At 44.5% G+C, this 20,704-nt stretch overlaps 1 protein-coding gene across 12 annotated transcripts in view; it reads right to left on the minus strand.

The window, feature by feature from the left end:
- dennd1a (DENN/MADD domain containing 1A) overlaps window positions 1-20,704 on the minus strand; it is a 723,976-nt gene that overhangs the window by 233,586 nt on the left and 469,686 nt on the right. For all 12 annotated transcript variants that reach the window (XM_072488418.1, XM_072488416.1, XM_072488417.1 and 9 more), the window contains exon 12: window positions 8,319-8,420. In XM_072488418.1, the coding sequence (XP_072344519.1) occupies window positions 8,319-8,420 (102 nt within the window). The remainder of the gene's footprint in view (window positions 1-8,318; window positions 8,421-20,704) is intronic.

Genomic DNA, 20,704 nt, shown 5'->3' on the forward strand with positions numbered 1-20,704 from the left:
TGAGCACCTAACACACCTGTCCTCACCCCCAAAAACAGGCTCATCCTTGTCCCGGTCAAGTGTGCCCTGTGCAGTATGAGGCTGAGCCTTGCGCACCCTCCCAAGGGCATTTGCCCACGTCCCCTCCTCGATCTCCTCCCCCAACTCCTCCTCCCACTTACCTTTTAGCTCCTCCACCAAGGCCTCCTCCTCCTCCTGCATCACCTGGTAAGTTTCCGAGATCTTCCCCTCTCCAACCCACACCCCCGAGAGCACCTGTCCTGTACCGTGCGTGGCAGCAGCAGCGGGAATTCCACCACTTGCTACCTGGCAAACGCCCTTACCTGTAGATACCTAAAGGTGTTCCCCGGGGGCAGCCCATACTTCTCCTCCAGCTCACCCAGGCTCGTGAACTTCCCATCCACAAACAGGTCCCCCAACCTTCTTATCCCTGCCCTGTGCCACCCCAAAAACCCTCCATCTATTCTCCCTGGGACAAACCGGTGGTACCCCATATTAGGGTCCACACCGAGGCCCCCACTTCCCCCCTGTGCCACCTCCATTGCCCCCAGATTTTGAGGGTAGCCGCCACCACCGGGCTCGTGGTATACCTCATTGGCAGGAGCGGCAGCGGCGCCGTTGCCAGCGCCTCCAGACTCGTACCCTCACAAGACGCCGTCTCCAGCCTCTTCCATGCAGCCCCATCCCCCTCCATCACCCACTTGCGCACCATCGCCGCATTGGCGGCCCAGTAGTACCAACAGAGGTTGGGCAGCGCCATCCCCCCCCATCCCTACTCCGCTCCAGGAACACCCTTCTCACCCTCGGAGTCCCTCGCGCCCACACAAACCCCGTTGACCCGCCTAAAGAAGGCCTTTGGGATAGGAATGGGGAGGCATTGGAACAGGAACAAAAACCTTGGGAGCACCGTCATCTTGACTGACTGCACCTGACCCGCCAAGGACAGCGGCAACTCGTCCCACCTCTTAAACTCCTCCTCCATTTGCTCTACCAGCCTCATGAAATAAAGTCTATGCAAGGCCCCCCAGCTCCTGGCCACCTGAATCCCCAAATACCAGAAGCTCCTCTCCGCCCTTTTTAATGGGAGCTCGCCAATCCCCCTCTCCTAGTCCCCTGGGTGATCCACGAACAACTCGCTCTTCCCCATGTTGAGCTTGTACCCTGAGAAATCCCTGAACTCCCGGAGGATCCTCATTACCTCCGCCATTCCCCCCACCGGGTCCGCCACACATAGCAGCAAGTCGTCCGCATATAGCGACACCCTGTGCTCCTCCCTACCCCGCACCAACCCCCTCCAGTTACTCGACTCCCTCAGTGCCATAGCAAGGGGTTCAATCGCCAGTGCTAAGAGCAGGGGGGACAGGGGACACCCCTGCCTCGTCCCTCGATGCAACCGAAAGTACTCGGACCTCCTCCTGTTCGTGGCCACACTCGCCATCGGGACCTCATACAACAGCCTAACCCATCTGACGAATCCCTCCCCAAACCCGAACCTCTTCAGCACCTCCCACAAGTACCCCCACTCTACCCTATCAAAGGCTTTCTCAGCGTCCATCGCCACCACTATCTCTGCCTCCCCCTCCCTCGCCGGCATCATGATAACGTTCAGAAGTCTCCGCACATTCGCGTTCAACTGCCTCCCCTTCACGAACCCCGTCTGGTCTTCATGGATAACCTGCAGCACCCAATCCTCAATTCTCATGGCTAAGACCTTCGCCAGCACCTTGGCATCTACATTTAACAACAAAATCGGCCTGTAAGACCCACACTGCAGGGGATCCTTGTCCCGCTTCAGGATCAAGGAGATCAGTGCCCGGGACATCGTCGGGGGCAAAGCCCCCGCCCCCCTTGCCTCATTGAAGGTCCTAACCAGCAACAAGCCCAACAGGTCCACATATTTTTTGTAGAATTCGACCGGGAATCCGTCCGGTCCTGGTGCCTTCCCTGCCTGCATGCTCCCTATCCCTTTGGCCAGCTCCTCCAGCCCAATCGGGCCCCCTAATCCCGCCACCAGTCCCTCCTCCACCTTCGGGAACCTCAATTGCACACTGGGCTAAATCGCTGGCTTTGAAAGCAGACCAAGGCAGGCCAGCAGCACGGTTCAATTCCCGTACCAGCCTCCCCGAATAGGCACGGGAATGTGGCGACTAGGGGCTTTTCACAATAACTTCATTTGAAGCCTACTTGTGACAATAAGCGATTTTCATTTCATTTCATTTCATTTGGTCCAGAAAGCGGCCCATCCCTCCCTTCTCCAGTGGGGGCTCGAACCGATACAATTCCTCATTAAAGTCCCTGAAGACCCCATTGATGCCAGCCCCACTCCGCACCACACTCCCTCCCCTATCCTTAACTCCCCCGATCTCCCTAGCTGCTTCCCGCTTCCGAAGCTGATGCGCCAGCATCCGGCTTGCCTTTTCCCCATATTCATAAACCGCCCCCTGGGCCTTCCTCCACTGCGCCTCCGCCTTCCTGGTGGTCAACAGGTCGAATTCGGCCTGGAGGCTACGCCTCTCCCTCAACAGTCCCTCCTCCGGCACCTCTGCGTACCTCCTATCTACCCTCACCAGCCTCTCCTCTCCTTGTGGGCCGTAATGGAGATCAACTCTCCCCTAACCACTGCCTTCAGCGCCTCCCAGACCATCCCCACTCGGACCTCCCCATTATCGTTGCCCTCCAGGTATCTCTCTATGCTTCCTCGGACCCACTCGCTCACCTCCTCGTCCGCCATCAGCCCCACCTCCAAGCGCCACAACGGGCGCTGGTCCATCTCCTCCCCCAGCTCTAGGTCTACCCAATGCGGGGCGTAACCCGAAATGGCTATCGCCGAGTACTCGGTATCCTCTACTCTCGCTATCAGCGCCCTGCTCGTAACAAAAAAGTCAATCCGGGAATAGGCCTTATGAACATGCGAGAAGAATGAAAATTCCCTAGCCCCGGCCTTGCAAATCTCCAAGGGTCCTTCTCCTATCTGGTCCATAAACGCCCTCAGCACTTTAGCCGCCGCCGGCCTCCTACCCGTCCTAGACCTGGAGCGGTCCAGTGCCGGATCCAACACCGTGGTAAAGTCTCCCCCCATTATCAGGACCCCCACTTCCAAGTCCGGGATCCGACCCAACATGCGCCGCATAAAACCCGCATCGTCCCAGTTCGGGGCTTACACGTTGACCAGCACCACCCTCTCCCCTTGCAGCTGACCACTTACCATTACGTACCTGCCGCCATTGTCTGTCACAATACTCGGCGCCTCGAACGACACCCTCTTTCCCATCAAGATCGCCAACACCCGATTTTTGGCATCCAGCCCCGAATGAAACACCTGACCTACCCACCCCTTCCTCAATCTTACCTGGTCTGCCACCTTCAGGTGTGTCTCCTGGAGCATGACCACATCCTCCTTTAGCCCCTTCAGGTGCATGAACACCTGGGCCCGCTTAACCGGCCCGTTCAGTCCCCTTACGTTCCAGGTTATCAGCCGGATCAGGGGGCTACCCGCCCCCCTCCCTCGCTGACTAGCCATAACCCCTCCTCGGCCAGCCACGTGCCCGCGCCCCACACCCGGCCCCTTCCCCACAGCGGCAGACCCCCGTCCCAACCCCCTCCCCTCGCTCCAGCTCCTCCTTGACCATACCAGCAGCATCCCGGTTTCCCCCCACCCCCACCCCAGCTAGGACCCCTCCTAGCTGTTTTGCTCCCCCCATTGAACTCCCGCAAGTCAGCTGACTCCTGCTGACCCCAGCCAGTCCCGCCTCTCCTTCGACTCCTCACATTGTGGGACTTCCCCTCCCCCTCCATTACCCACCAGAAGGCTCCCTGCCTCCCCCTTCCATCCCAAGCGCGGGAAAAAGCCCGCGCTTCCCGGCCCCGCACCTTCCAGCCTTCAGCGCGGGAAAAAGCCCGTGCTTTCCACCTGCCCGGCCCCAACTCCTCTGGCACAGCTCCTTTTACAGGCCCAGTCCCCTCACCCCCGACTCGGGCCTCCCCCTCCCCCGCGGGGCCCCATCCCCCCTACCGGCCATCTACTCCCTACTCCGTTTACTTGCCCCCCTCCAACAGCCCACCCGACAGACCCAACCAAAACAGTGCCCAACCCACCCTAACCACCCACACCGAATCAAAAAGAAACAAGAACAAAGAACCTCCCTCAAAATGTAACACAACAACAACAATCCCCGACCATCCCCACGCCCAACTCCCCATCCCGACTCTCAGTTTGTGTCCAGCTTCTCGGCCTGAACAAAATCCCACGCCTCCTCCGGGGACTCAAAATAATGGTGCCGGTCCTTGTAGGTGACCCACAGTCGTGCCGGCTGCAGCATGCCAAACTTCACCCCCTTCCTGTGCAGCACCGCCTTCGCCCGGTTGTACCCGGCCCTCTTCTTCGCCACCTCCACGCTCCAGTCCTGATATATTCAAACCTCCGCGTTCTCCCACCTGCTGCTCTTCTCCTTCTTGGCCCACCTGAGCACACACTCCCGATCAGCGAACCGATGAAACCGCACCAACACTGCCCGCGGCGGCTCGTTAGCCTTGGGCCTCCTCGTCAGCACTCTATGGGCCCCTTCCAGCTCCAGGGGCCCCTGGAAGGACCACGCTCCCATCAGCGAGTTTAACATGGTGACCACATAGGCCCCCACGTCCGACCCCTCCAGCCCCTCCGGGAGGCCCAGGATCCAGGATTCGCAGATTCTTCCGCCTCGACCGATTCTCCATCTCCTCGAACCGTTCCTGCCATTTCTTGTGGAGCGCCTCGTGCGCCTCCACCTTTACCGCTAGGCCCAAGATCTCGTCCTCGTTGTCGGAGATCTTTTGTCGGACCTTGCGGATCCGCCATCCCCTGGGCCGTCTGGGTCTCCAACAGCTTATCAATAGAAGCCTTCATCGGCTCCAGCAGGTCCGCTTTGAGCTCCCTGAAGCAGCGCTGGTTAACCTCCTGCTGCTCCTGCGCCCACTGCATCCACGCTGCCTGGTCCCCGCCCGCCGCCATCTTGCTCTTCTTCCCTCGCACTTTCTTTGGCTTATCCACCACTTTTTTTAGTCGCCCCGCTCCTGGTCCAAGCCATACACTGTCGGGGAACTATTGCAATCTCCTTCCCACACCGGGAAAAGTCAATAAAATGCCATTGGGGCCCTGAAAAGAGCCCAAAAGGCCGTTTTTAGCGGGAGCTGCCGAACGTGCGACTTAGCTCTGCATAGCCCCAACCGGAAGTCAATATATATTATATTTAAGCAGTTGAAAATGGAAATCGGGACTCAAAAGGCTTACCATTAACATACGGACATATATTTTAATTATTCACCTGCATGAAAACTAGGTACATTGAAAACACAACAGAAAAACTACAAGATGAGAACAGGTGTCATGAAAACTTGCTTTATATCAAATAAATATTTTTGAAAATGCCAACTGAATTTAAAAATAACTACTCTGCCTGCATTCCAATAATTTGAGCTCACCGCCAAGGATAGCTGTGCAATTTGCATCACTGCACCGTCCACATTTCAACACCAATGAGGTGGAGTCTACCTGTGCAAAAACCCACCAAAGGCGATGATCTCAGGGGAATGTGTATGAACCACATCCTCTATCCCATTGGCATAGGGCCCTGACTCATTCAGGTACTCAACCAGAGGTGTAGACGAATCATTAAATGTAACCATTTCACAACGTGGACCCTTGCTGAAAGAAAGATTCCCAGATATGATTAATCAAGCTATAACTGAAATACATTGGCCATGACCTTATCTGGATCCTTGGGCAGTTGGAGGAGGTCATGTGACAACCCAATCTTAAGCACCTGCTTTCTCTGCAGGACAGGACCAGCAGCTGAGATGTTGACGGAACAAAAATCTCGGTGGATTCCTTAATTTCTCTCTCTACCCAACTTACAAGCTTACTGAATCCAGAAGAACAGACAAATTGTCATCTGCATCCTTTAATAATTTCAATGTTGAAAGCCTTAGGACCAGACCAGGACTCTGAAATTCAGCCTGACGCCAACCAAATCACTAACCTCCAAGAACTGTATATCCCTTTAATTTTACTGGACTCTAACTTGCTTAATCTATCCTTCCTCGCCCTGTAATCTGCGTGTTGTGCGAGAAGTTGGAGCGTGAAAGTCGGAGCATATTTTATTACTTTACTTAGACTGGGATCAGTACAGTAAAAAAAATCCTCTTTTCTTTGTTAAAACTCAAGAAAATCTGTCTAATTTTGTCTTTTATGATCACAGCACAAACGGTTAAACATGTGTTGATTTGGCAAGCTTTAACAAAAAAATCTGTTGCAATCAAACAAGGAGAGGGCAAACAGGGAGCCAATGAACTCCTCCTCACCCGATTGTAACACAGGACTTTGTGGCATTAACTAATACTTTTTCTGTCATGCACCATAAACCATAATTCACATTAGATGATTTTTGCCCCACCCCATCAACTTCGTAAGACGGAAACATTAGGTATTTGTGCAGTGACTAAAGCATTACAGGTTGCTTCAGCTAAACATATGTCAATGCTTTTTGGAATTACAAGATGAAAGATTGTTGACAGAACATGCTCAAAAGTACAAGCTATAAAACATAACATTTTAATTTAACCTAGTAAAATTTGATCTTTGTAAAGTGAACAAAGAAATCTCCATAGTTTCTCAGGCTTGAGTCACACTGCCTGCATTCATCATTTGAGCTATCAACCCCTCAGAGATAGGTCCCTCACTGTTTGAGTAAACCAAGTACAAATGCCATCTAGGCTGGGACTCTAACTCTGGGTCTTCCGATTTGTGATGCAGTACACTTAAGTTGAATAGTGAGCAGTTGAGTTCACTCAAAATCCACTTTGTTTTCATACTATTTTCTTTGAAACTATCCCTCTGCAGCAAACGTTTGCAAATGGTGCATAATTTACTTGGCATTGAGTCCGTCTTGATGTCAAATTTAACTAGACCTCTGGAAATTTATTATGAAAAGAATTATAAAAATTAATAATTAAAGGTATTTACAGTTTTCGCAGTAAATGTCAGGACGTGTAATCACTTTTCTGGTTTCTCTGATCTGTAAAAGCCTTTTGTCTAATCCCATGAGCTGATCCATGCTATGAAGAACACGGGTCGTTGAAAGGGTTAAGTTATGTCCATTGAAATAGAACAGTTGTTACTGTGTAATTAATTTTTTTCCAATTGCAGTGCCAAATTGTAGAGCACAATGAGTGCACAATAAAGCCTATGGGGAGAATTTTTGTGAGCAATATGTACTTTCATGTCTGTAAATGTCAAATTGCTTTTATTGCAGTAAACCCAAAATGCTGTCAGCATTTTGGGCGCTTACTCAAAGCAGGACAATACTTCAAACAGATGGTAAGCTGGGTTGCAAAATATAGGTGCTGGATGCAGCACAATAACTGGTTACACATCTAACATCTAGGTGTCACATAGAGCAATGATGTGAGCAATGTCACCTTTTAAGAAATCACAAAAGAACTGGACTGTGTAGCAGTGTATGCCATTCTCATTTATCGGCTGTACTTTTAAAGTCAGCATTCTACATCAAAAGGGACATTTTCTTTAGTTAGACCTTTAAATAACACCCTAACTCTATTCTACCCTTTATCAAACTTAAAAATCACAGCATTAAATAAAATATAAAAAGGCATCAGAACATCGATCATAAAGGATTGGAAAGAAATTGAGATTGTTTCCTTTCTGGAACAACTTTGTTTAGATCAAAGTACTCTGCTATCTTCCATTGAATTGACACACTTTCCCACCTCTGCCTTGTCCCTTTGATCTATTAATTAAGAGAACTCCAGTAGCAGGTGGCACTGATTCAGCGCAAGGCAAATTGGACACATCTCTTTCTTGCCAAGCAAAAACCATTTAGCTCGTAACACCATTCCATTATTTAAAAATGAAATACAATTGACGGGGAAAAAAAGCAGGGCACAGGTACAAAGCAGTAAAGTTAAAGACCACAGTGGAGAATACGGTAATGAATAATTTTGTCAGAACAATACCATAAATGGATTTTAAAAGAAAAAAATCAGATAGCACAATTATGTTTCCCCAGAAAGACATGGTTTTAAATTTAGGCTGAAAAGAAGAATGGTCTGGAGTGAAATGTGAGGACTGTTAGTAACGTCCCAGAATGCTTTCAGGCAATCCTGCCCCTTACTTTAGAAAAACAAAACACTTTGCGGACTAAGGAACATTGTTATACAGACATGAAATAGAATAATGGAGAGGGGAAGCTTCAAAACAAATTGGTATATTACATTTTGAGTTCAGTAATAAAAGTATACAGAAATGAGAGCTAGGTCATACTAACCACATCATTAGGAAGGCTTTGAAGATCATCAAATGGTGTTTCCAGTGTATTGTTATCCACATTTAGTATCACAACATCGTCTAAGGCCATATTCCTCACTTTCTGTTGTAGGAAAAAAACAAAAACATTTCATTCTAAGGAAATGTATCAACTCATTCTACCTAGTTTGGAAAAATATTTGAAATCAAAATTAATTAATAAAAAATGGGCCCTACATTTGGGAGTAAAGTCACTGTGAAAAATCAAGTTACTCTTTGTTATGTCACTGATACATATGAACTAGTTCGAAAAAAGTTAAATTGAAGAGAGCAATAGCAAGATAGTTAAAGAGAGTTTCATTTGGGGTGCCAAAATTTGAGATAAATAAATCAAAGTGCATTTACTTGAAAGTTTGTCACGAACAACAGATAATTTAATGTCAACAGTTCTTGGAATATCAGAAAACACAATCTAGGTAATTAAGCCTTAAAAAAAAATGCTAATAATAATAATCTTTATTGTCACAAGTAGGCTTGCATTAACACTGCAATTAAGTTACGTGAAAAGCCCCTAGTCGCCACATTCCGGTGACCGTTCAGGTACACAGGAAGAATTCAGAATGTCCAAATAACCTAACAGCATGTCTTTCGGGACTTGTGGGAGGAAACCGGAGCACCCGGAGGAAACCCACGCAGACACGGGGAGAACGTGCAGACTCCGCACAGCCAGTGACCCAAGCTGGGAATCAAACCTGGGACCCTGGCACTGTGGAGCAACAGTGCTAACCACTGTGCTACCGTGCCTCCTTGTTTACTCATTTACTTGACATTTTTATGCATTGCTATCAGAATCAACCCATAAGCAGTTTCTTGGAAGATAATTAAATAAAGCCATGCTTCCATCACTTGGTCAAGTTTGCATTAGCTGCATGCTACGGTTCATTTAAAGTCCCCACACTGATGGAAACCTATCTATGCATTATTGGTGTTATGAATTACACACTCCATGTAATCAAGAGGTCTAAAAATCTATTTTAGCAACTGCCGAACACATTGTTTATTACATCTATAAATGTAGCTTACCAAGAATTACAGACTTAATCAGTAAGAGCTGTTTTCTCGGTGCAAACAGTGCTTTGAATTTTCTAAATGACACCAACACAGTTAAAATGCATTAACTTTTCGAACAAACTACAGGGGGCCTTATTCGCCAGCCTATTAAATAGAAAGCAGTTAGTACTATTTGTCTTGATGATATGTCTTTTTTAACCCTCCTTCAAGATATGACTTAACCACACTGCCACTTGCTATCATTTTCTCAGGGTGGCTGAATGCAATTTCAGACAATTAAAAATATACAAAAGTGTTCTCTAAATCCCTGAAATAAGATAAGACTTCAAAACCCCAAAAACCACAAAAATGCTCATCTCTCAGGCAGCTTCTCCTCCAGCTTCAATAAGCTCAAATAAATAATAAAACAATTTTTCATCAATGTTGCGTATTCACAGATTTTAGTACTTTAAACTTTACCAGTACTTTGATTCTAAAATGATTTAAGGGATTTTGGTGAGAATATACTTTGTTTCTTACAAGACATAAACCTGTCCTTTTAACAGACACCAATATGTCAATCTGGCTGCCAGAAGCAGGAAAAGCTGATGATATAAAATTTTATGATTTCATGCCCCAGCAGCAGGCAGAACGACTTAATGAAATACTCGTCAGATTTACGATCTGAAGTAGCTATTCAACAGAAAGATATGGTTTGGCGAGACATGTCCTTTGACCTTTAAACTCTTTGATCCTTGCACAGCGTGTGGGCTGCTAACCCCTTCTGCGCTTTTTCCACTTTCCTGTTACCTAGCGTCCTCAGCAGTGCTGAGCCTAAATAGGTGATTTTGGGGTATATTATCATAAACAGCTGTGACAAACTGGCTGTCAAGGATCTGCGACTAACTATTCAAACTTGAAGGATGCCCAAGAAGTTTTCCCTTTGGTAAATTCAATGAAGAGCATTTTATGTCGTGTATTTTTAAATTGAACACTTCCTCCTGACATTAGTATACCCAGAAGTATCATCATGGCTATTAATTCGAAACAATTAAAGATTATATATTGCATGCGCAAGAGGAAATGCTAGCTATAAACAAAGTGGGCAACTGGGATTACTTGCAATGAGAGAGATGGAAAATAGAAATATTTTTAAAGGATGCATTACAAAATCAACTCTTTTGTAATTTGATATTACATTCTCAACTGTAAAAATAGCCCTTTCTTCCTGTTTGAGTGCATTCACTCAACATTCTTTGATGGTGAAAGTTTAAACAATTACCATGATTGCACTCTTCCAATTATTCCACTTTTAAGCACAGGAAATGTATCTTTACAAATTAAAATGCTGATTGTCTTCTGGTCGGAAGTGATATCCACCTAAAAGTAATTCTTGTTGTAGAGGTCCTACTGGACTCTGGAAAAGGATAGATAGTCGACCTCCTTTTGTTAATAATTTTCCTTTGTTCTCTGAAGACTGACGGAGATATCATCTTGTTTTGTGTACAGGGGCTGTTTATGCTAGCTGGCTTGATGGAAGTCAACTATGTATTCTTTTCATCTATCTCAGACTAAAGTTACTGCAAATAGTCTTTGTTTGTGAAATGCTGAATGAGAAAGGGAGAGATTGTGCCATATTCTCAGTTAACCATCTTCCAGGCTAACAAGCATTTGGAAGAGTACAGTCATCTCTCCCAATAGCACAAACCCTGTCCAAGTTGTATGCCTTTCCCTCCAAATATTATTATTCACCCATTCTTCTCTTTTTCTCTACCTCTGTTGTCTGCAACACAGTGAATGATGCACTGTTGGAAGCACCATCCTTCAGGTCAGATGTTAATCTAAGGCCCCATTTCCCCTCTCAGATCCCACATCATTACAGAAGAAACAAGTGCTCTCTGTGTATCCTGACCAACTTTTATCTCTCAACCAACAACACCCCGAATGGGATTATGCTGTCTGGTAATTGGCTGCAATTACAAAGGTGAATAAAACTGGCTGTGAAGCACTTCCATCTTCAGGATGCGAAAGTAGAAACTCTTACATTTCTAAGAAATTAAGTCATAAGGTAGGAGGAAATAGAGGGAAAGAAAATAAATAACCAGTGAAGTACTTCAATAACAATGGATTACTTTTGAGTGGAAAAACATTGGTAAACACAGCAAAATGCCACAAAATTACCACCTTTTCAACTTTAGCATAATGTATGATAAGCTCCCCATTTTACTGAATGACTTTACATGATTGACAGAGTGCATATTTGATCTGAAATCTCTCATGTTATACCTCTGATGAAGTTCATAGTTCCACCTTACGTTCTGATTTCCATCTGATTCAGAGATGAGAACACCACAAACCAAGCCAAACCGCATTCATAGAATTGGTGCCGGAGGTATCTAAGATTAATATTATTACAACTTTACTTTCTCTTTATTATTATTTTAGGTTAGATTTATTTTATTCATCACAGTCACGGTTTTGAAAGCATTCCTTCCAATTGTAAAGATTTATTGGATTCTATTGGCCAAATTGGCAAGATGACAATCCTAGCTTCCTTTAAAATAAAGCTGTTGATAAATTGGCCTGTGAAAATAAAAGGAAACTTGAGGTTTTATTAATTTTATCAAATCAACAAGTATTAGGTGCCCATGCTTCATTCTGTAAATTGTGCAAGTACATATGTAATGGTACATACACATTCCAATGAACTGACAGAATCCCAATATTCTGACATAACTATAAATTAAACATACTTTGAAGCACCTATCCACAAAATGAGCCACAATCTCTATGCTGTAAAATGCTACATTGTTATAACAAATAAATATTTTGGGTTTTAATTTCAAACAGTGAAATCAAAATTTAGAGACCCTGTCATATCAGCCCAATTGGTGCACCAATGTATCAAGATCATTTTAGGAATTTTCATAACAGATGTACTTACTGAATATTAATCCATCATATTTACCAGTTGGGAACTATTTTCACTGTCAAAATGGATATTATCCTATTTTCTGAATGCAGCAAATTCTACTTTTTCTAATTGCCCGATATTTCAAGAAATTGGTAGCTGATTATATGTATTCAGTATAGTCGGGCATCAGTACTTGAGACATTTGAGTCCAACTACATATCATAGGATATTGAAACTACGAACCAAGTACCCAAATGGCTAATGTTGCTCAAATGTTTCAGTGGTGGTATGTTTATCCACCTCATTATACCGACTACTGGCTTTATTACGAAAGTCCAAAAAGACAGAGGTGCAACAGCAATTCTAATACTTTTTTCTAAACGTGATCATATGTAGGTTGAACAAATTAGGTAAACAGAGGTAATCGTTAGAAGAAAATAAATGAAGTATTGGAATCTGCATAATCTCTAAATTAGCCATTTTGATTACTTATTCCCAAATATAACTTGCACGCAAATTGGTCAAGTATTCATAAGTCAACAGGTTGTTGTATCATCATAAATGCCCGGTATGTATATTACTGGAAGTGTAGGTTTAACTGTCGTAAACTCTGTTCTTCAGTTAGCATTAATTAAGTTAACCTAATGAAATTTTACTTAAGATTTCTCTAAGAGCTGACGGCCTCTTTAGGCTTTGATGTTGCTCTTGATTAAGAAAATGGATAGAAATACAAATCAGGTGATAATTGAAACAGTAGATCACTTGCTTCTATTCCTGTAATGTTTGAATCGTGAAATCCTTTCAAGTTCAAACAAATTTATAGGAAATTACCAGAAAACAGATTAAGCCAAACATCACATATAAACCTAATGCCTTAATAAAAGTTAACATGGCATTAGGTAAGAATCCATTTGTGAATAGACTTCCTTCTGTTGAACCTGAATCTTCACAAGTTTTCATTAAGCTATTGGAATTTAATGCCAAAGAAGCTTTTCCCCTGCATTTTCCAGATTGTAAAAAATCCAACAAGCCATTACGTAATCAGCTGACTAGTCTAATAATACATATTCAAAAGCTTAAGAAATGTTGTGACTGGAAGCCTGGGACCAATGGTGTACCACAGGGATCAGTTCTGGGTCCCTTGCTGTTTGTAGCATATATTAATGATCTAGATGTGAAAGTAGGAGACATGATCAGTAAGTTTGCAGACGACATGAAAATTAGTGGTGTGGCAAGTAGCGAGGAGGAAAGCCTCCTAGATTACAAGATGATGTATTCGTGCTGGTCAGATGGGTAGAATAGTGGCAAATGGAATTTAACCCTGAAAAGTGTGAGGTGATGCATTTTGGGAGGACTAACAAGACAGACAATATACAACGAGTGCAAGGACGCCAGGAAGTACATAAGACCAGATGGATCTTGCGGCGCATGTCCAAATGTCCCTGAAGGCAGCAGAACAGTTAGATAAGGTGGTTAAGAAGACGTATGGGATACTTGCCTTTATCCCATACGAGGGACAGGATATAAGAGCAGAGAGGTTATGATGGGAGTAGTATAAAGCATTCGTTAGGCCACAGCTAGAGCAGTGTGTGCAGTTCCGATCGCCACGCGATAGGATTTGGATTTGTTTATTGTCACGTGTACCGACATACAGTGAAAAGTATCTTTCTGCGTGCAGCTCTAACAGATCATTTAGTACATGTAAGGAAAATACAAGATAGGGCATCAGAAGGTACACAATGTAAATACCTAGACACCGGCATCGCGTGAAGCATACAGGAGTGTAGTATTATAATCAGGTCAGTCTACAAGAGTCTGGTAACAGCGGGGCAGAAGCAGTTTTTGAATTTGTTTGTGTGTGTTCTCAGACTTTTGTATCTCCTGCCCGATGAAGGAGTTGGAAGAGTGAGTAATCTGGGTGGGAGGGGTCTTTGATTATGCTGCCCGCTTTCCCAAGGCAGCGGGAGGTGTAGATAGAGTCAATGGATGGGAGGCGGGTTTGTGAGATGGACTCGACTGTGTTCATGACTCGCTGAAGTTTCTTGCGGTCTTGGGCCAAGCAGTTGCCGTACCAGGCTGTGATGCAACCAGATAGGATGCTTTATAGTGCACCTGTAAAAATTGGTAGAGTCAGTGTGGGCATGCCGAATTTCCTTAAGTTTCCTGAGAAGTATAGGTGCTGTTGTGCTTTCTTGGTGGTAGCGCCGATGTGAGTGGACCAGGACAGATTTTTGGTGGGATGCACACCTAGGAATTTGAAGCTGGCCCTATTGATGCAGCCAGGAACGTGTACTGTACTTTGCTTCCTGAAGTCAATGACCAGCTCTTTAGTTTTGCTGACATTGAGGGAGATATTGTTGTCGCTGCACCACTCCACGAGGTTCTCTATCTTCTTCCTGTATTGACTCATCGTTGTTCGTGATCCAACCCACTATGGTCATGTCATCAGCGAACGTGTAGATGGAGTTGGAACTAAATTTTGCCACGCAGTCTTGTGTGTATAGGGAGTATAGAAGGGGGCGAAGTACACAGCCTTGCGGGGCCCCGGTATGGAGGACTATCGTAGAGGAGGTGTTGTTGTTTATTCTTACAGATTATGATCCATGGGTCAGAAAGTTGAGGATCCAGTTGCAAAGTGAGGAGCCAAGTCCTAGGTTTTGGAGCTTTGATATTAGCTTGGCTGGGATTATGATGTTGAAGGCGGAGCTGGAGTCAATAATTGTAATCTGATGTAAGAGGCCTTGTTGTCGAGATGCTCCAGGGATGAGTGTAGGGCCAGGGAGATGGTGCCTGCTGTGGACCGTTTGCGGCCATATGCCAATTGCAGTGGATCTAGACATCCTGGGTGTATGGAGTTGAACGGGTTCATGACCAACCTCTCGAAGTACTTCATTACGATTGATGTCAGGGCCACCGGACTGTAGTCATTGAGGCACATTGCCTGGTTCTTCTTTGGCACCGGTACGATGGTGGTCTTCTTGAAGCAGGTGGGGACCATGGAGCGGAGTAGGGACAAGTTGAAGATGTCCACAAATACATCTGAAAGCTGGTCTGCGCAGGCTCTGAGTGCACGACCAGGGACCCCGTCCGGACCCGTTTCCTTCGAGGGTTCACTTTCAGGAAGGCTGATCTGACTTTGGCAGATGTGATGGTGGGTGTGGGTATGGGTGTGTCCAGGGCTGCTGGGGCAGTCGACAGCAGATTGATGGTTTCTTCTCGAACCGAGCATAGAACGCATTGAGTTCATTGGGGAGGGGTGTGCTGCTGCCGGAGATACTGCTCGGCTTTGCTTTGTAGCCCGTTATGTTGTTTAGGCCTTGCTAGCTACAACCGACGAGAGTCTGTAAGGCTAGTCTGTGCCTCTAGCTTGGTCTGATGTTGTCTCTTGGCATCCCGGATGGCTTTGCGGAGGTCGTACCTGGATTTCTTGTAAAGGTCAGGGTCGTCTGACTTGAACGCATCAGACCTGTCCTTCAGTAGGAAGTCAATCTCTGGAAGGATGTGATTGCACTAAAGAGGGTGCAGAGGAGATTCACCATGGATGTTGCCCGGGCTGGAGCTTTTCTGCTAGGAAGAGCAGCTGCTGAGTCTGAGGTTATTTTCCTTGGAGCAGAGAAGGCGGAGGGGAAATCTGATCAGGGTGTACAAAATTATGAGGGACATAGATAGGATAGATGAGAAACAACTTTTCCCCTTAGTAGAGGAGTCAATAACCAGGGGGCAGAGATCCAAGCTAAGGGGCTTCAATCAGCCACACTGCGCTGCGGCGATCTGCTTTTCTGGCGCAGCACAGCTGTTGGATCACACCTGTAAACTAAACTCAAAACATTACATGACATAAAAATAGATATTGAAACTTCATAGAGTAATTTGTTTTCAGCAAACCCTTACTGCAGAAAGACATTTATTAGCCCATCGTTAAAATTTATCTTCAAGATGTCTCACTCATGTCTAATTTTAAAGAAACATAATTGAGGTGCTCAAAATAGCCCAGCTGCTGGAAGATGATTAACTGGAGGGAGGCCTTGTTAAGAATAAAGTATTAGTTGCATTTAATCTGTACAGTGGGGTGTCCTATATACTTAGGGTTAGGAACATGTTTTGAAGCATTATTAGGGGGCTCTGATGGCCCTGAAAACTCTTTCTCCAATAAAATGAGATTAGTACAAGCTGCGGTGATGAGCCATCGGCTCCAAACATGGTTGCACAATTGACCAGGATTCTAAAATTGGAGGCACTAATGAATCAAAGGGCAGTACGGTGGCACAGTGGTTAGCACTGCTGCCTCACAGATCCAGGGACCCAGATAGAATTCCAGTCTTGGGTGACTGTCTGTGTGGAGTATGCACTTTCTCCCCGTGCGCGCGTGGGCTTCCTCTGGGTGCTCTGGTCTCCTCCCACGGTCCCAAGATGTGCAGGTTAGGTGGATGGCCATGCTAAATTGTCCCTTAGTGTCCAAAAGGTTAGGTAGGGTTACGAGGATAGGGTGGAGGCTTGGGCTTAGTGGGGTGCTTTTTCCAAGGGCCAGTTCAGACACGATGGGCCAAATGGCCTCCTTCTGCACTGTACATTCTATGATTCTTTGTTTCTACATGTGATATACCAGGGATATATTTTTGTGTACCAATCAGAAAAGCTTTGTTGAACCTAGAAAAGTCAATTTTATCATCTATCCAAAATCTTGCCCAAGATGTTCATGAATAAAGGATTTCAAACAATATCAATGCAATTTCCTCTATTGATAATATCCAGGTGTTTGTATCTTATACATGAATCAACAAGCAGTTAACCTTTATGTGTGGTTTCCTTTGTGGATCATAGAAATGTCATCTTAGCTTGAAGAATCATGGTCATTATTGCAATTGACTGCAAAATGTTAATGCTTGCTGCATTCACACTCACAATCTGTTTCTCTCATTAGAAAATTAAACATAGTGAATGGCAAATGAGAGGGGCTGTCACTGCTTGTGTTAGGAAAACAAAGGTAGTTTTAAGAGATTTATATTTGTATTGGTAAATATTAGAAATAACGTATAGTTTTAATTGTGTTTAATTTCATGTTTCTGTACCTGGAAGGGTAAAACCTATGATTAGATTCATGCTGAACAACGGTATTCATGCTGAACAAAGGTATTTCTATTGTGCTTAGAGAGGGCTACAGCATGACAAATAATTTAGAAGCATGAGAGTGTGTGTGTTGCTTAGCAAATGGGGCCTTGTAAGCTAGAGAAGCATTTACGTTTTAGTATTAGCTAAACTTGTGGGCAGTTTGAGAAAGGACACTGGAGAGTGGACATCTCTCAACTCTGCCAAGAAAAGCTGTACAGGAGAAGGGTGTTACAAAGATGCAAGTTTCCTAAGGAACAAGATACAATCCAGATCACTAGGGAATTGGGACAGAAAGAACGTTTACGATACCCGAGGTTAAGAAAACAGAGACCAATGTATTGTTCAGAAGGATTTAAGGAAGAGTACATAAAGTGTTCTGAGTTGAAGAGATATTTGCAGTAACGAGATTCTAACATCAACTGGGATCCTAACACTTGAGTCGAATATTTTCTTCGATACTACTAGAACCTGTCCTGCAATCATGAGAACAACGCGCGGGTCTTGTGACAGCATTCATGTTTATAAGACGTAGAGGCTAAATATCTTGCACAGACATCATCCCTCATGGTCCATGCACATTTAGACTCAGAAAATCTTAATTTTGTGTCAAATTAATGATGTTCAACCACAATGCTGGTCCATTCACCTTCATTTATTAAATTAATAGATTTATGTTCTTCACAACGTGACATTCCCTGATCAATCCTTCATGGTAGCCCTATTGGTAGCATAAAGTCTTCCAGACAAAAAATTTCCAATTCAATTCCTAACCTTCACCACACAAGATAATCTAATAAAGAATTAATCTAATAAAAATTCACGGTCCCAACTTCTGATTATGAAGGAACTTGTGCTGGGAACTTTGGGTGTGTATGCTGGATGGGTCAGATTGGAGCTTTATAACAATACAGTCCATGGTCAATCAGACTGTCGACACCCACCACCGAGTTTAGAATGGGCAGAAACCAGGCCCCAGGATGAATCAAGCCTCTCAAGGAAGGAACTGATAAAACTAACAATAACACAAGTTATGGGTTACTGACATAGAACATAGAACATTACAGTGCAGTACAGGCCCTTTGGCCCTCGATGTTGCGCCAACCTGTGAAACCACTCTAAAGCCCATCTACACTATTCCCTTATCGTCCATATGTCTATCCAATGACCATTTGAATGCCCTTAGTGTTGGCGAGTCCACTACTGTTGCAGGCAGGGCATTCCACGCCCTTACTACTCTCTGAGTAAAGAACCTACCTCTGACATCTGTCTTATATCTATCTCCCCTCAATTTAAAGCTATGTCCCCTCGTGCTGGACATCACCATCCGAGGAAAAAGGCTCTCACTGTCCACCCTATCCAATCCTCTATCATCTTGTATGCCTCAATTAAGTCACCTCTTAACCTTCTTCTCTCTAACGAAAACAGCCTCAAGTCCCTCAGCCTTTCCTCATAGGACCTTCCCTCCATACCAGGCAACATTCTGGTAAATCTCCTCTGCACCCTTTCCAATGCTTCCACATCCTTCCTATAATGCGGCGACCAGAATTGCACGCAATACTCCAAATGCAGCCGCACCAGAGTTTTCTACAGCTGCAACATGACCACATGGCTCCGAAACTCAATCTCTCTACCAATAAAAGCTAACACACTGTACGCCTTCTTAACAACCCTCTCAACCCGAGTGGCAACTTTCAGGGATCTATGTACATGGGCACCGGGATCTCTCTGCTCATCCACACTGCCAAGAATCTTACCATTAGCCCAGTACTCTGTCTTCCTGTTATTCCTTCCAAAATGAATCACCTCACACTTTTCTGCATTAAACTCCATTTGCCACCTCTCAGCCCAGCGCTGCAGCTTATCTATGTCCCTCTGTAACTTGTAAAATCCTTCCGCACTGTTCACAACTCCACCGACTTTAGTGTCATCTGCAAATTTACTCACCCATCCTTCTACACCCTCCTCCAGGTAATTTATAAAATGAAGTGACCATGGCAAATTAAGTTATGAGTTGGCACACAAGCAAACTGGCATGTTTCTATTTGCTGGTACGGAAGCTAGATAGCATAGTGGAAAAGTTAATGCTGGGGAAATACAGAGTAGGGCCAAAATAGTGCAATTTCTAATTCTGGCCTCCGACCACCTTCACTTAATCCGAAGTAACAGTTTCCATTTCTACATGTGTGCAAACCTTGTGCCATCTGAAGGGGTATATATATGTAGGTTTAATATCTAGTACTGGAAGCAGATACATTGCTCTATATTTATTTAAACTGTACAGATTTATAGGGGTACTTGGCACAGAAAGCACCCTCCCGTTGGCTTTGATTCTTAAGCAAGGAACATACGTTCTTAAGGGAGATATATAGTGCTTTTGAAATTAATGCAGCAGTGATTAAATCTTGTTGTTGAAGTGACCCAGTATGTATTTAATAATAATAATCTTTATCAGTGTCACAAGTAGGCTTACATTAACACTGCAATGTAGCTGCTGTGTAAATCCCCGAGACTCTACATTTGCACTTACAATCTTAACTGTACCATTTTAGCAAAGTCTCAAGTGGAAGCAAAGATTTTGAATGCTTCCATACAGGAACTTGCGGAGCTCTAGCCACTTTAGCCTGCTTTCCCAAGTCTGTGTCCATAGTTTAACCGGAAGGGCTGAGAGAGAGTTAGAGTTTGCCTTCTAACTGCCTACCTGTCAGCCTTGCCATGGGGGCACGAAAAAGGACAACTGAAAATACTTATTTTTAAATTGGCATTTATTTTTCCAGTTTTTAAATGTTACTGCAGAAAAATTAAAACAGCAATTTGGAGTAAAAGTCATTTAGATGGAACTATCAACAGATTAGCTTAATTAAAAAATAAACAAATCTTAAAAAGGTACCAGACCAATGTTTTTACTTAGCAGCAAATGGCTGTTTAAAATTATTATAATAAACCAGGGGAAAAACTAAGGAAAGCATAACCTGCAGCTAAAAAGCCCGGGGTTGAGACAATAACTCAAGAGTTAAAATCAGGACCATGATTCCAGATCTATGAAAATATATTTCAAGAAAGCTGTAAAAGGTATGCAATCTTATTAAAGTATGCACACAATATGGTTTTGAACTGCAATTTTAATCAAATCCATGTGCATGTGTTAAGATTTTGCAAAACGCCCTTCACTAGTCTTTTATGTTCTTAAAAGGCAAAACAACTCTTGAAGGTTGCTCTGCATTTCAGCGTTTAAGCCCAAACATTTTCTTCAAGTAAAATAAAACGCTGGTAAATGTACACAATAATCATGCTTCTGAATGCCAGCAGAAAGTGTGCAATACATTCACTACAATAAA

The sequence above is a fragment of the Scyliorhinus torazame genome, chromosome 22, assembly GCF_047496885.1.
Source record: "Scyliorhinus torazame isolate Kashiwa2021f chromosome 22, sScyTor2.1, whole genome shotgun sequence".
NCBI lineage: Eukaryota > Metazoa > Chordata > Chondrichthyes > Carcharhiniformes > Scyliorhinidae > Scyliorhinus > Scyliorhinus torazame.